At 37.9% G+C, this 16,381-nt stretch overlaps 1 protein-coding gene across 1 annotated transcript in view; it reads left to right on the top strand.

Moving 5' to 3' along the window:
* Positions 1–14,919, top strand: part of LOC117873317 (cadherin-7) — a 102,141-nt gene extending 87,222 nt beyond the window's left edge. The window contains exons 10-12 of the mRNA XM_034762553.1: positions 1,271–1,388; positions 4,258–4,509; positions 11,748–14,919. Of these exons, the coding sequence (XP_034618444.1) occupies positions 1,271–1,388; positions 4,258–4,509; positions 11,748–12,241 (864 nt within the window). The 3' untranslated portion in view covers positions 12,242–14,919. The remainder of the gene's footprint in view (positions 1–1,270; positions 1,389–4,257; positions 4,510–11,747) is intronic.
* The last annotated feature ends 1,462 nt before the right edge of the window (positions 14,920–16,381 follow it).

Here is a 16,381-nt window from a genome sequence, read left to right as displayed (position 1 = left end):
CAATGGTGGGCAACCTGTGGGCTGCGGGCCGCATGCAGCCTATCAAGATAATCTGATTGCGGGCCGCAAGACATTTTGCTGACATTGACCATCCACACACCCCCTGCAGCTCCTAGTGGCTGTGTTCGCCATTCCCAGCCAATGGGCACTGCAGGAAGCGGTGGCCAGCACATCCCTGTGGCCCGCCACTTCCTGCAGCTCCCATTGGCTGGAAATGGCGAACCACGGCCACTGGAAGCTGCTGGGGGCTGGGCCTGCAGATGGTCAACGTCAGCAAAATGTCTTGCGGCCCACAATCAGATTACCCTGATGAGCCGCACGTTGCCCACCAGTGGTCTAGTCCAGGGATCGGCAACCTTTGGCACGCAGCTCGCCAGGGTAAGCACCCTGGCGGTCCAGGCCAGTTTGTTTATCTGCCGCCTCTGCAGGTTTGGCTGATCACGGCTCCCACTGGCCGCGGTTCGCTGCTCCAGGCCAATGGGGGCTGCGGGAAGTGGCAGGGGCCGAGGGATGTGCTGTCTGCCGTTTCCCACTGCCCCCATTGGCTTGGAGCGGCGAACTGTGGCCACTGGGAGCCGCGATTGGCCAAATCTGCGAACACAGCAGGTAAACAAACCGCGTGCCAAAGGTTGCCGACCCCTGGTCTAGTCTGTTATATTTTGTATGGTTTGTCATGTTTCAGAATATGTTGATTAAATTAATACTCAATTCTGTTTTATTCATCCTTAATTAACTCTAAAATCTGGCCTTTACTTTTACACCTGTGGTTTGCAGACACAATGTGACATTAATTGCACCCACAAATAATTGTGAGAGGCTTGTCTCTCTCTCTCTAGTGCTAGATTATATCCACTATTATTTTCACACATAAGGTGTCCCCTTTCCAACACTATAAAACTCTTATTCCTAGCCTTAATGAGTGGTAATGTAGTAGATCTTAACCTGTCACTGGATGAATATTGGCCACATAGTGCCTCGGGCCAGTGCAGATTGGGGTAGAGAAAGGAAAGGAAAAATATTTATCTTGCATTGTGTTCAGTGGGGAGATGGGAGACTAAAGTTAATGGTGTCTAAAATTGCTTACGAGGTTGAAATGTTAGAACAAGGTGTTAGGGGGCAGAACGGAAGTCAGGTGGCTGAAGGTGCATGACAAATGCAATTTATCACTTGACCATGAGCACTGTATGTATAGGGCATGTGTGTATATACTTCTTTGTATTATATAAAATGTAAAACCCAATATAACTTCAAACTAATTCTCTTGTTTCAGGTAATCCAGAAAATCAGTGCTGTTGATAAAGATGACCCACCCAGCGGTCACCAGTTCTACTTCAGTTTGACAGCAGAAGCAGCAAATAACCACAACTTTACTCTGCAAGACAACAAAGGTAAAAATACAAATGTGGTTGGGTGCCTTAGGTGAGCACTGACTTAGGTGCCTTAGGTGACCACCGCCCTTTTTTCAGAAACATGGTGATCATCATTTAGGCGAACTTCCCTGCCAGTGAGGACATTAATTAAAGAGCAATCAGCCCCGTAAAATAACTTTTATCTAGAGATTATCTGTCAAGAGGAAGAAACTGTTATTTAAATCATGTTGAGCCTTGAGCTAAACAGCAGGGCTTCAAATCTTTTTTTTTTCCCCAAATGCCTTTTTTCACTTTTTTTTCCTGTATTTATAGGTCTTTATCCAAATTAGATTTTACTTTGGGGGCAGTGACTGAAAAATGTCCTGGGCCTCATGTTTTATTAATATAACTCAGGGCATAAAGAAATGAGCCCCAAAGACATGGGAAAATGAGAATTCCTTTGGAAAAAAACCTCCACCTTTTCAGCAACTGAATGATGTTTTTGGAGGTGAAGGCTGAGTGCTCATTTTTTAGGCTACCTACAATATTTACACGTACTTTCTAGGACTGTATTTCCCTGAAGATCTACAAAAAGGACCATCATTGGCATCACATTCCCACTGGTGAAAAGAGATGAGAACACACTCCTAATTGGCGTTCTCATTAGTTGCTGTATATGCGTGGCAGCTGGACATTGTCAGTCTGCTTAGCTAATGGTTGAAGCAAATAGAATAAAATAGACCCCCATCTCACTGCTGCACTCCTCTATTTGCTCTGCAATGTGAAATGGAGTAAAAAACTTGCTCTTGTTAATAAAATAAATGATTAAACATAAGTTGAGTGAAAAGGCACTATTTTTATGGACTATTTTTCAAACTGTATCCACACTTCGATTCACCTTTTGTCCCGAATAAAAATAAGAATACAAACTAAATATAAAATGAAATGAAGTGTCTTTCCTGGACCACAATACAAAACATCAGTCTGTTGATAAAGAACATTATTCAGCTGTCCACAGTTTGTTTTTCCAATGTGCTTAACTTTACTTATATGAACAATAATAGTGAAGTCAAGTAAGCATATGCTGAAGTGATTTTCTATATCATGACCTAAAGATCTTTTAAAACTTAGTACTAAACATTACAAATCAGTTGTGACCGCCATATCTATTTGAGCAGCTTAATAAAGTTTTCAAAACCTATCTTTGGGTGCTTGTGAGCTGTTAATTAAATCTCAGCTATTCTACTATTTGATTGTCACTAGAGGCTATATAGCTTTTTATTTTCTTATGAAAGATATCTGAGATGTGATTATGGATTTTGAAGTGATTGGTTCCATTGCATATGTCTTTAAGCCACTAAACACACCATTTTGAGGAGCTCACTTGTGACCTTGAATATATAAACTAATTGTCATTTCCAGGTCAATTTTAAACTCCTGTACACCGGGTAAGCCTGAAACAAGTGCAGACTCCCATTATATGTGCAAATTCTTGCATTATTTGTGTACACTAATGGGTCTTTGTGCATGCAGACAAATAATTAGATGTGCTATGACCTAATTGTGCGTTTCACACACAAATACGTGTTTATATGTGCGGTTGCCATGCTTTTTTTTTTTTTTTTTGGTAGTCATACACAGTGACCCAAGCTGTGACAATGTGGATTTCTGAGGCTTATTCTACTCTTCTCCTCTTCCTGTGTGAATCTAACTTCCATTAATATCAATGCACAATTAGGGTGGGGAAACAGAGCCTGTAAAATTAGAAGTGAAATGTGTGTTGATATACTGTATAGCTACTTAAAGTAACAAGTGAAGTGCAAACTTTTTCATCTCATTTACTGTGCCCCACCCCTTCTGGGATTTTGCTTCATGAATGTGGCACTGCAAGTGTGACTAAAATTTATAGGCCTCCACAATTCCAGCATAAGCCTTACTGGTAAATACAGTCCTTAATGGTTTTTCCATGAGCTAGAACTAGAATCTCAAGCAGATCATATCATTGCAGCACTTTATGAGGGATGGCCAGGAAGTATAAGTTAATAAAATAATATAAAACTTAAAGTCCATCAGACAGAAAAAAAAAATGCATTTTTACTTGTGGACTATTCCTCTAGAACAGTGGTTCCCAAACTTTAACAACTTGTGAACCCCTTTCACTAAAATGTCAAATGTCGTGAACCCCCTCCTAAAAATGAATATTTCCAGGGATTTTCTCCTTTACCTGAGTATAAATTATAACAGCAGTGATCTTGGAAATATAAAATTTGTTTCTATGACATGCTTATTACATACTATTTATTATTAATTATTATTTATAATTACACTATTTTTATTACATTATGAAAACGGCAACACTCTTCCAAGATCTCACTTCCGTAGCTTGTATCACTTTGAATAAGCCTGTTATAAGACCAGGCTCCTATGTTTCATCAAGGAGTATCAGATTTGAAACAGCATGAAGGTATTTAAGAAGCCAACTCAAAGAGTTCCTCCTACATAAGCATTCAGGTCTTGAGTAGTCCAGGCAAACAATGCACGTTACAACAAAGCTTACCTTTGTTCATCATAATTTTAAAAACAAGACTACATGCCTATTTAATTTTAAAAACAGCAAAAGATATCCACCTCCCTTTCCATTTCTTATAAGGAGTCTTGAAGTTTAAATCTCCTCAGTGTGATAGCTATGCATGCTTTGATCTGCTTAGCTCTTGGAAGTCCAGGGCTCCAGGCTGCTGGCCCCGTGCTCTCCGGGATCCTTAGGAACAGCTCTGTCCGCCATTAGGGAATGTTTTCCCAAGAACCCCCTGTAACATTTCGTGAACCCCCAGGGGTTCACAAACCCCAGTTTGGGAACCACTGCTCTAGAAATTCTGAGTGTCTTACACTTGTCTTTTTCTTCCTCTAGACAACACCGCGTCTGTGCTAACCAGGAGAAATGGATTCCGGAGACAGGAACAGTCTGTTTTCTACTTGCCAATATTCATTGTGGACAGTGGCTCACCTTCACTTAGTAGCACCAATACCCTCACTATCAGAGTGTGTGACTGTGATGCCGACGGCATAGCCCAAACATGCAATGCAGAAGCATACATCTTGCCTGCAGGACTTAGCACTGGCGCACTTATAGCAATACTTGCTTGTGTACTGACATTATTAGGTATGTCCTTGGTGTTTAGTTCATTTACACCCAAAGTACAGTAGTAACAACAAACAAACAAACCTTGTTTATTGTTTATAACCTCAGTTTATTGTTTATATCCTCAGAGGCATTTTATAACATGAGCCATACAAAGCCATTTAGTTTGGCTATTCAAATTTGGGTAAATAATGTGAAAGGTAATCTGCCAGAAAGTAATGGTAGAAGGAATAATATCAGTTGCAACTGATACAATAGTTATAGATAGATATTGCAGGTGAAAAAATGCATTTATGGAAGTCTCTCTCTTGTTGAACATAATATAGCTGGTAGCGTTCACATTACTTACTGAATATATAATATGCAAATTTATAAACAACAGTTTGTTTCTTTTAAAGATATTCATTTATAATATTTATTGATTTGCAAAGAGCAAAAGACATATAGCAAATGTCACAAGTTAATTTCTTGATGAGAATTAGCATATTTAATTGAGTGGTATTTGCATGCTGTCCTTTTGTTATACCTGCAGCTGTTAGCATAGTTGCATTTTACATTCCATGGCAAAACTGAAACTAGATAAGAGAGGGAGAAAAACTGATTTGGAAATTGTGAAATCACACTAGAAGCTGAGTTGTATTAGGATTTCTCACTTCCCCCTGGAGACTGAAGTGAAATTGAGTAGGCCGTGACAGTATTAAAAACTCAAGATTGTGGAGTAGAAAGGGGAACCAAGGAGCTTCCCTAATATTTTCACACCTAGTGCAAGATTCTGGTGCAGTCAGAGTCCCAGTGTTCCTGAGGCCCCAGCTGAGCACATGCTTAAGTGCTTTGCTCAGTCAATGTTTGTAGGAGTACTCTTGGTGAGCGTATCATCCCAAAAGGCGTGGGGAGATTGTAATGTCCACAGTTTGGTATCATAGACACAGAGGTAGCTAAAATACAGAATCAGTTTAGGTGGCTCCAACCAATAGGCTTTTACTGTAGTTTCCTCCACTGTGTGTGTACGAACCGGATCCAGCAGTGTGCCCTTCCTGGTGTTGACTACTTTGAAGTCTCTAAATGCAGTCCATTGCCTCTCCTCCCCTGCAGGAGCCTGCAGAGTGAATTAGGTGAAATGGTGGAGAGCAGGCCACACCTCCCCAAAGAATGCCTTGTGCCTCCCTGAGGCATCATATCTTCTGGTACTCTGGACCGCCCAGACAGGCTCAAAACTAACAGGCAGAGACTGCCTGGATCACTATTAACGGAACAATAAGACAACAACAGTATGGAGAACCCAGTCAGTTTACACAGTGGTTGTACACAGGTTGTACTGTTTCCTGTTTCTGGTGTTTTAAGCCTGTGACAAACAAAGCAGGGAGCTTTTCAAATTTGTTCTTTACTCATTTTGCTGTACTTAAATTGCTCCATCAATACTTAAGAACAGTATGTAGAGTTAATAAGGTTAAAAATGGAATGGAGCCATATGGAAAAAAATATTACTACCCTGATCATCAGCATGACTAAAGAAAGTTCCTGAACACATGCCCTCCCATATTTGCACACTTGGATCAGTGACTAAGGGCCAGATCCTTATCTGGTATAAATTGGCATTGCTTGGTTGAAGTTGACAGAGTAATGCAAGTTTGTACAACTTGGGATCTGGCCCAAAGTACTTTACAGAAATACAATTTCTGTACTCATAGAAAGCCATTTCACCCAACACTGACATACCATCATTTCTGGCATATAAATAAATGAGACGGTTATTTTCAAAGACCTGTAAAAATATTTCATGGTTTACAGGACTGGTGTGTGTGTGTGTGTGCGTTTATTAAACAGGAGACAGTGTTTCTCAGGGAAATCATTCAGTAGAGACCCAACTTGTTAGTTGTCAAGTTGCCAGGTAATAACTTGTTTATTCTCTTCAGTGCAACAGGGTTGGAATGCAGCAGATAACTTATGGCACCACAGTGCTCTTTCTCATCCCTTTGAGACTGTTCACAAGCACTGGCAAAGAGAAGAGGAGAGAATCTCAGAACATATTATCTAAATAATTTGTTCTGCAGCATAGGTGTCAAAAGAACTGACATTCACTGCATTTTGTGGGCTTTCAAAACTGGCCATCTGAATATCCCCACAAAGCTCACTTTTGCTTGTCCAAATGAACATTTGCATGGCTGAGCCCGTTACCACTTTCTGCCTACAAAGTCACATTTGGATGCTTACATGCAAAGCTGCAGGTGCATGTTAAACAGCTGGCTTTGAAGATGTAGTCCTGTGTGAATGCCAGAGTTAGAGCCTCAAAGTGGAGCGGTCAAAGGGGTGAGCTTTTTCACCCCTAGTTTGACTAATGAAGATTGATTTCTAAACTCTGTTGCACAAGAAAGTTCCAATAATCAGTCGATTACTTAGAAAAGCTGCACAGTATCAACTCTGCAGCAGAGCTGTTGTTTTCAACAAAAACGTGGCTGTAATTTATACTACGAAGAACATGTGAAAAGTACCATGCTGGGTGTCATTCACTTTATACTGTGCATAATTATTTTAAGAAATAAGAGAGGAAATCTTTAACTCCTTTGAAAATTATATGGTAATTTCATTCAGTGTAATTTATTTTTCAGTTAACATCTCACAGATGCAATAATAATTGTTTTTATAATAAGCATTTAACATAGCGTGTAACTACAGTTTTATTATATGTACATGTAAAAGCTCACAAAAAGAAGTATTTGCATGTAAAGTTACACATAATCTATTTCCAGAGCTCAGGAATTTCCATTACATTGAAACAGCAGTGAGGTAGAATGTGCTTTTCCTACTTTTAGCTTCCATACTTGAAACAGTAACCCACCACCAGCACCCACTTTCCTATCCCATACTAAAAAAAGGTCTTTGCACCTCATTATATACACTACTATATGCTATATTATATAATAATACAATTACATTTCCAAAAGTAGATTTAAAAATTAAAATAAAATTGTTTATTAATTGTTAATATTATTGTACCATGCATGGGTCCTAAGGAGATATGAGACTCTTTGTGCAATTTTGGTACAAATACATAGTAAGAAACAGTCCCTGTCCTAAAGAGCTTACATTCTAAATAGATAAGATGGATACGGGATCTGAAACTGACTCATAAAGAGATTATGGCCTATATTTTTTTTAAGTAAATGGTGTTTTGGGGTGAGTCAATATTGGGATACCCAACCTGAGATACCTTGAAGGGGGCTGATTTTCAGATGGTGCTAAGAACCTGTTCTCTGAAAATCATCCCCTGCTAAGATTTCTCAAATTGGGCATACAACATTGCCAGTCATTTTTGAAAATTTAGGCAAGGATGATTTACTCAAGGACACCCAGAAAACCTGTACAGATCTGGGAACAGATCTCCTAGTCCCAATCTGCTTTAACCACAAGAGCTATCTGATTGCACTAGCCGTGAGAGTGTATGAATTAGAATGCTACTGAGGAATTTCTTAGATGGTTGAAGGTACCCAGCCTTTAACTCCAGGATTCATAATACATCCAAGGCATGAACCAAGTCAACTCATTCTAAGCCTGATGTGGTTTATTGCTATATTAGAGAACATGCTAAAGGGACTATTGTATGGCAGTGGGAACGGCTACATGCCGTTCTTTATAGCCCTGATTGTGGTCCTCTCTTCCGGATTGTCTGTTGGTTATTATTACATCTTTACAATGATACAGCAATTGCCTTGAGTACAAAATGAAAGTCTAGAACGAAAAGAGAGACAGGGAGACATGCTGGGTGACAGCCTACTAAGGTAAGTAAGAACTTCAAATTTACACACATTGCACAATGGCTTTGAGAGGCAGTGACTTACACAGGAATATACTTGGGACTGGTCTACACACAGTTTTTGCATTGACTGAACTATATTTGTTCGGAAACAGATTAAGGTAAATGGTTACAACCCTTACTATGGCTGCAGTGACAGAAAGGTGTTAATTATCGGCATAGCTGATTTTGACAAAATGTATCCAAACAAGCTGTGCTAATATAAATACATTTATATCTGTATAACTGCATCCAGATAAGGGCATTGTAATAATTTAACTCAATTGCTTTTTCTACCAAGCTAGTTGAATTGGTACAAAATCCGAGTGTGGTCCCAGCCATTATTTGTTCTGGTTATTCATGGATTAGTTGTTTATAACAATTGGTATTAGCTGCTTTGCTTATTAAATATAACAACCAGTGATGTTATTGTCTGTGTCGTTGTTTAGTGTTAATATGTATACCTAATGCATGTACTATACTTTTATTTCCACTGTACAATCTATAAAATTAGCTTTTCTAGTCAGTCAGGCACACTTTACCGCCTTGATCACTGGTTCTGTGATGAGCATGGGAAAGGAAATAGGCCATAATGGGAAATAGACTACATTTAAAATCAGACGTGCTTGCTTTAGGTACCACAGATGTTTGGTTTTGGCCTGTAATAATCTCCACAGTCCCTGCAATGCAGCTAAGGCTTTGTTCATTTAGAGGTTAAACATTCTTGTTCATAGCTGCTGGAGTAGTTAGAAATTAATAATCTCTTAAAGCCATCTAAATGCTAAAATGTTTAACCTTTTGAAAGACTTCATATTTTTCTTGGCTTCAAGCAATAGTGGGATGTACAAGGCATACTACATAAAACATTCATTTGATCTTGATTTTTATTGTACCTCTAGGCAGGCATATCTACTAAGTTTCATATTTTTCACTTATTAGCAGGTATTTAAATCTCAAAATGAAGTCTGCTCAGCATGACAGGAGTGTGAAAACACATTTACACTTGAGTAAAGGAAGTGATTAGATGCTTGTTACATGGCAATAAAAATTGTCACACTGACATGGTAAAAATATAAAAGAAGAATTAAAAGATGGAGAAAACCCTTAGTTCTGTCTATAGTGATCTTAAATTAAATCACAAATTTATCACTGGTAGCAACATAATTTGTCTTTCATTTAAAAATATCACTTTTAGTAAGAAAATCTGTTAAGAGTGAAATTTAACCATTGTGTCTAGGAGATATATATATGTGTATAGGGAGAGAGGGAGTGTACATATTATGTGCACCATACTGTAATTTACAACAAAACATATATTCTGCTAACACAAAAATGTTTGGAAACTACTCTAAATCCCTTTTAAAGGTCAAACTCCTAATATTTCAAACTGATGTAAACGTGGCTCAGAATAGTGTTCACCAAACCAGTGCCGCCTTAAAGTAATGTATGTCTTTCTTATGCCAGTAGATGTCATACAAAAAATATAGGCTGATGCAGCAATAATTCACAATCACAAGGCATCTGCTAATAGATGGATCATTAGATGCGTGCCCTGTAGCTACTACATGAAAAATAATGTATTGCTTACTATATTTGTCAAAAAGAGAAAACTTCAGGAAGAAAACTTGTTTCAGTCTTACTTTTAGAAGACACACAATGTGCCCAGGAAGGAACTGCAAAAACCCGTCTTTGAAGTCCGATTGTGCTGTAGGCCAATTTGACACTGGACTGGAAAAGCTACATAAGAAAGATGGTGTGGTACTTCTAAACAGAAAAGCAGTCTGAATGGCTTTGAGTTGCTTAGGTATTTTTACCACCTGACCCACATATTAAATTATGCCCTCTGTATAGATTGACATCTTTGTAGAAAATACTTCCCTGAAAAGATATTCTTATGAGGATGACAATCCTGCGTTATGTACTGCATTGATGTCACACATGAGAATACCTGGGGACAGTTCACGTAGTTGGGGAGTGTCCCAAGGTAGTTATTTATGTATTTAATACCCATAATATGTCTTTGGGTTAATGGTGTCTAATTTATATTTCATTAGGTAGTATCTCAGTTCAACTACTCTTATTATTGTGGTATGCCCTAATATCGCTACATATCTGGCTGTGCTTCTGTTTATATTATAAAACCTTATATTCAGTGTTTTGCATTCTGAAACAAAAGTTCAGTCCATGAGGAAGCATGGCATGAAAAGAATCAGCCAAAGTAGAACTGAGTTCCTTTAAACCAAAACTGATCTAAATGAGCTTTCAGGAACTTTTCCCTTCAGGAAGTCTGTGTAACATCCAGCAGAAGTATGTGAGTGCTGTGGGGCAAAGAATATAACCTTGGATCATGTATTTTTTTACAAAAATATATTCTTAGGAGAGTTTAAAAATAGCACCAAGGCACAATGCTATGAGATAGGGTGGAAGAGCAGCTTTAATACTGAATGTCTTCTGATTTTTATAACCTTAAGTATACATTATAGCTCCCACTAATCCCATCAAAGTTATTCAGATGCTTCAATGTTAAAATAAAACAATCATTTTTAGGAGGATGAGTAACAGTCTGTCATCTCTCAAACATGAATGTAGTATTCACATTAGCCCCTTCAAATTATGTTTATGAATAGTACCTGTTTGTTTACCAAAACATATTTAAACTGTAAATGATTGCAAGTATATTATATGCCTGGAGTGAATCTCCTCCTTGTACTTTGGCTAAGTCTCTATAAATTAATCTTGGCTTTTAAGCTGAAAAAAAGAAATCTGAAATATCAGAAATTTTTAAACCATTACCTTTAGGGGTTGATCCAATAAACACAAGCAGCCTTAGCAATTCTCATCAGATATAATTCACAGGCACCAACTATAGTATTTTGCACATTAAAGCAAAGTGCAGTCTAATATAGAGATGCTTTTAATCCATGAACTCAAAACAGGCGTATATTAGAAATTACTTAACTACTCAGAGTTTCCCAATCAAGGAACAGGTATTTTATCAGTGAACCTATGGTGGCATACTTTAATTCAGTCCCTTCTCAAACTACGGTTGTTAAACTCTATGCAGTATCTTTATGAATGTGCTTTTACCACTTGGGCAATTAGGAGTTCAGAAAAAGGTCTCTTTTTTCATTTTGTGGCTGTAAGATTGAAATAATCAGCCTCAACTGGCTCTTAAATTTATGTTTAGCAGATAGTGTGGGATATAACATTAAAGATGAAGACATTAAGTCAGAATTACTGTGGAAATAGAAATAGATTCTGTAATATCTAAAAGGTCTTTGTTTAAAAGCCATTTTAGAACCTACTAGTGATTCGAAATCTAACTGCATGATGTGGACATTGTGTTCCCTGGATAAGGAAAGGATCTGTATGGTATAAATGGAGGAATAGTTCCACTACTGGAAAAGATCTGAGTGGAGGATAAATTCAAACTTCAGCTTCACTAAAAATTTCGTCTTTTATGTTCCAGTGCTGGTCTTGCTGATTGTCACCATGAGACGGCGGAAAAAAGAGCCACTCATTTTTGATGAGGAGAGAGATATCAGGGAAAACATAGTCAGATATGATGATGAAGGCGGCGGAGAAGAAGACACGGAGGCTTTTGATATGGCTGCCTTGAGAAACCTCAACATCATCCGAGACACCAAGACCAGAAGGGATGTGACTCCCGAGATTCAGTTCTTGAGCAGACCAACTTTTAAAAGTATCCCAGATAATGTCATTTTTAGGGAATTTATCTGGGAAAGACTAAAAGAGGCTGATGTGGATCCCTGTGCTCCGCCATATGATTCCTTGCAGACATATGCCTTTGAGGGAAATGGCTCAGTAGCTGAGTCACTCAGCTCTTTAGATTCCATCAGTTCAAACTCTGATCAGAATTATGATTACCTCAGTGACTGGGGGCCTCGTTTTAAACGACTTGCGGATATGTACGGAACTGGACCTGACAGCTTATACTCATAGCCTTGGAACCTTTCTATGTAAATGAACTGAAGAAAAACAAAAACTCAACATCTGGACTAAGGCAAGTTGTAAATATTTCTCCATTTTTAACCTTTTAGGTTTTTTTGCCTTGGTGAAGCATATTTTCATTAGACTTGTCCTAGGGACTGCACTGACCACACAGATCCTGAGCATTTGATGGCGTTTTTGATAAAATGAGATGCTCAGCCATATCCAAATAGATAGCAACCCTCATATACCTGCAGAGGCAACTAACCTCTAAGAGTATGTAGTGCACTGTGACTTCAATGAGCCAATGATACCCTATAGATGCCTTCACAGTACTGTCATGTCTAGATTGTAAAATCTCTAATAAGGGATAAGTAGAAGAGGAAACAAACAAACACAATCTTCCATTCAAAACAGTCTTACAATATACAGTGTACTTTTCTGATACAAAATCTTTTGGCAAATTTTATTTACAGTATTGCATGCAGCTTGCTTGCTCAAAAAACAAAAACAAACACAAGACAAAAAACAAACAAAAAACCAAACCCAGCAGAATATTTTTATTGGTGGTGATGGTGGTTAAAAGAGCTATTTAATCAGAAATCTCTGTAAATACCTAGGTTATCAAAACAAACAAAAATAATTGCAAACCATGCTAAGAAAACCTGCAATGTTTGTCATCAGCTTATTGAAATAATTTACAATCCAGATAAAATAAAAAACCATGAAAAGGAATTATTAAAGTTGAAAATGGTCTTGTGATGCCTGTGTAGGTATGTAAAAAGTTGCTGTCTATTTGTTATTTTTTATTATCTCTTCTGATTTGTACAGGAGAATTTATCTTTTTTTTTTTTTTTTTTAATTTGACACATAGAGTTATATTTATTTTGGAGCTCCAGTCTCCGCTAAATTCAGGTCCATTTTACTGCCTCATGGTATTAGACTCGTCAGAACATGCTGATTTTTCTCCAGTCTCAGATACATGAAGGAAATGAAGCATGGAAATGGAGAAATTACAGTGAAGCGATCGAGCCCACCATTCATCTCTCAGAAAGGAGCACAGCTACAAGGACACACAGTCATTCTTCTGAGCTATTACCATGTCGGAGGCATTTGAATAAAATATTTGTACATTGCATTTTCGAAAGAAGACTCAGAGGTAGTTGGGAGTGTCTTTAGTGCGAGATTTAGATTTCAAGGTCACATGTCCTATGCGCTTGGAAGACTTTAAAGACCGTGCTTTTTTCTCCCCTTCTCTTTTGCTGTTAATGAATCACAGTAAAAGACTGTTAAAAATTTCTTTCATATGTTAAGCAATGTAATGCTATAAACTCCAGAATCCATCTTTTGATCCTGACTCACATAAGTATTTTCCCCAGAGGAATTAACTTCACAACACATAATTTCTACACTGATTCAGGAGTGCCAAAATAGAAGGACAATTGCAGTAGGTTAAAATATTGTACAATTTTGAAGTAGGGTTTCTTAGAATAAGACTTTTTTTTTATAATTCTGACAATATTTATACTTCATCTTTCATGATTTATTATTAGAAAATAAGGCATATATTCAAGTAATAATAATGTATTCTTTTAATATTCTTTCCATTTTTTTCTTTTTGAAGCATATGTAGATGAGTTCCTAAATAAGGACCCAATCTTACAAACATTATTCATGTGTTAAATTCCAGTGACTTGACTTTGCTAGGACTTCAGAGGCATGCATAAGTGTTGAAGGGTTAGGGCCTAAGTATGCAGTGAGTAGTCACTCCATAGTGGATAAGGTTCACTCTGAAAGTGCTTCTTTCTGAAAAGAGGACCCTTAAAGTGAAATCCTAATATATGGATTGCACATGGGGGTGGGGGGAAATATCCTCAAGATTTTGTAATTCTTGCAATCCAGTATTATCAATTAACTATGTGAAAGTGGCCTTCAGCCTCATTAAAAACGTAATTTTGATCATCTGCTACACAATTATTTAATTTGGATAACATTTTTGTAGACAATCATTGCTTCATGATTCAGTAGATTTGCTTATAGTTGTATTAAATCTATATATATAGATATATATATATAGATATATATATAGATAGATAGATGACCGATTTTGTAATGGAACTGAAAGATAATTACCCATGACTTTTAGTCACATATGTAAGATTTTCAATAAAAGAAAGTGAAAAAAGTATCAAGCGTATGCAGTTCAATAAAAGTAAGGTGTTATGTTGGTGTTAAATCAACAAGGTGATGGGAGAACAATTTTATAATAATCTCCTTGTTGGTGGTAAGATAAAATAATTCATGCATTTGGATTATGAAGTCAAAAGTGCTGATTTTAGCATATATCACTCAAAGGAGATTTCAGTGTTATTTAAGTAAACAGCACAACTGCCTTGCTTTTTTCCTGTTTTATATTTATAAAAATAAATTATATCCCCTTTCTCATAAAAATGTGTCAGCTTTGCCTTGCATTGCTATGGGAAGAAATCTGTTCCACTTTATTTAATGCATTGAAAATTCTTGCATGTATTCATTTTCCATTACACAATTTGAAGATGATCCTGAAACTCTGTTGTTACACTACACACATTTGTCTGCTGGGTATAAAAATTATTATATTTAAAAAGTCTCTAATATTTGATGAGAGATGTTACTATAGTACATATAATGCAATTTTTAAAAGGATTCTTCACAGTATCAATTTATGGTGTTTCATAGTTTTTCATTGGATTAAAATTCTTTATTTTAGGGGGTTTTGTTGTTGTTGTTCTTACGGAGCCTTATGTTGAAAACCTTATAAAAGACTAAGTGGCTGACTAAATATAAGATCAAAAGAATGGCTAAAATGGATCAGACCAATGGTCCATCTAGCTCAGTGTCTTATGACAGTGACCGGAGCCAGATGCTGAAGTGAGAATGAATAGAAGAGGGCAATTTTGAATGACCCATCCCCTGATAGACAGTCTCATCTTCTGGCAGTTGGAAGTTTAGGGCATCCGGAACTTGGAGTTGCATCCCTAACCATCTTAGCCAATAGCTATTGATGGACCTATCCTCCATAAACTTATCTAATTTTTTTCTATCTCAGTTATACTTCTGGCCTTCATGACATCCCAGATTAATTTATGTGAAGAAATACTTCTTTTTGTTTGTTTTAAACCTGCAGCCTATTAATTTCATTGGTTGACCCCGGGTTCTTGTGTTATGTGAAGGACTAAATAACATTTCCTTATTCATTTTCTCCTCAACATTTATGATTTTTTAGACCTCTGTTGTATCCCCTGCTTAATCATCTCTTTTCTAAGCTTAACAGTCCCAATCTTTTTAGTCTCTCCTCGTACAGAAACCGTTCCATAATCCTATTCATGTTTGTTGCCCCTCTGTACTTTTCCAGTTCTAAATGGTGAAAGTAAAGTGTATTACATCTTTCTGAGTGTCCCACAAGGACAATGGAACATTCCTATAAGCGCTCTTTTGAACAGACTTTCCTTCACAATTTTTTACAAAGTTTTCATGAAAATTTTGAAGATTTCTAACTAGCTCTTGTAGTTAATGAGAGTTCACTGAAGCCCTCATTTGGCAGAATATCAAACAACCAGCCACCCATAATTAACTCCTTCCTGTTCCCACCAAGTCACAACTGAGTTGTATGGTGGGTATGCCTAGCTGAAATTCCACGAGGCCTCTACAATATTCTAGCACAGGGATCGGCAACCTTTGGCACGCAGCCCACCAGGGTAACCACCTGGCGGGCCGGGCCAGTTTGTTTACCTGCCACGTCCACGGGTTCGGCCGATCGTGGCTTCCACTGGCCGTGGTTCGCTGCTCCAGACCAAAGGGGGCGCCGGGAAGGGAACCGCGCCCAGCGGGACCCACGATCGGCTGAACCTTCGGACGCGGCAGGTAAACAAACTGGCCCGGCCTGCCAGGGCATGCCAAAGATTGACGATCCCTGGTCTAGCAGGACTACTGACAAAGTCTGGGTAAAGCTGTCACACTCAGGTGAGATTATAGACCAGGATCTTCACTCTGCTATGAACATGTACATCCACTGTAATCAGTGGATTTACTCTGGTGTAAAACTGATGTAATGGAGTGAGTAATCTGACCCTATATTTCTTATTATCAAAGGACTAAGGTCAGTATCTACAC

Source organism: Trachemys scripta, chromosome 2 (genome assembly GCF_013100865.1).
Source record: "Trachemys scripta elegans isolate TJP31775 chromosome 2, CAS_Tse_1.0, whole genome shotgun sequence".
Classification (NCBI taxonomy): Eukaryota; Metazoa; Chordata; order Testudines; family Emydidae; genus Trachemys; species Trachemys scripta.
The sequence above is the reverse complement of the archived record's forward strand: the minus strand, read 5'-3'. Positions and strand labels throughout refer to the sequence as shown.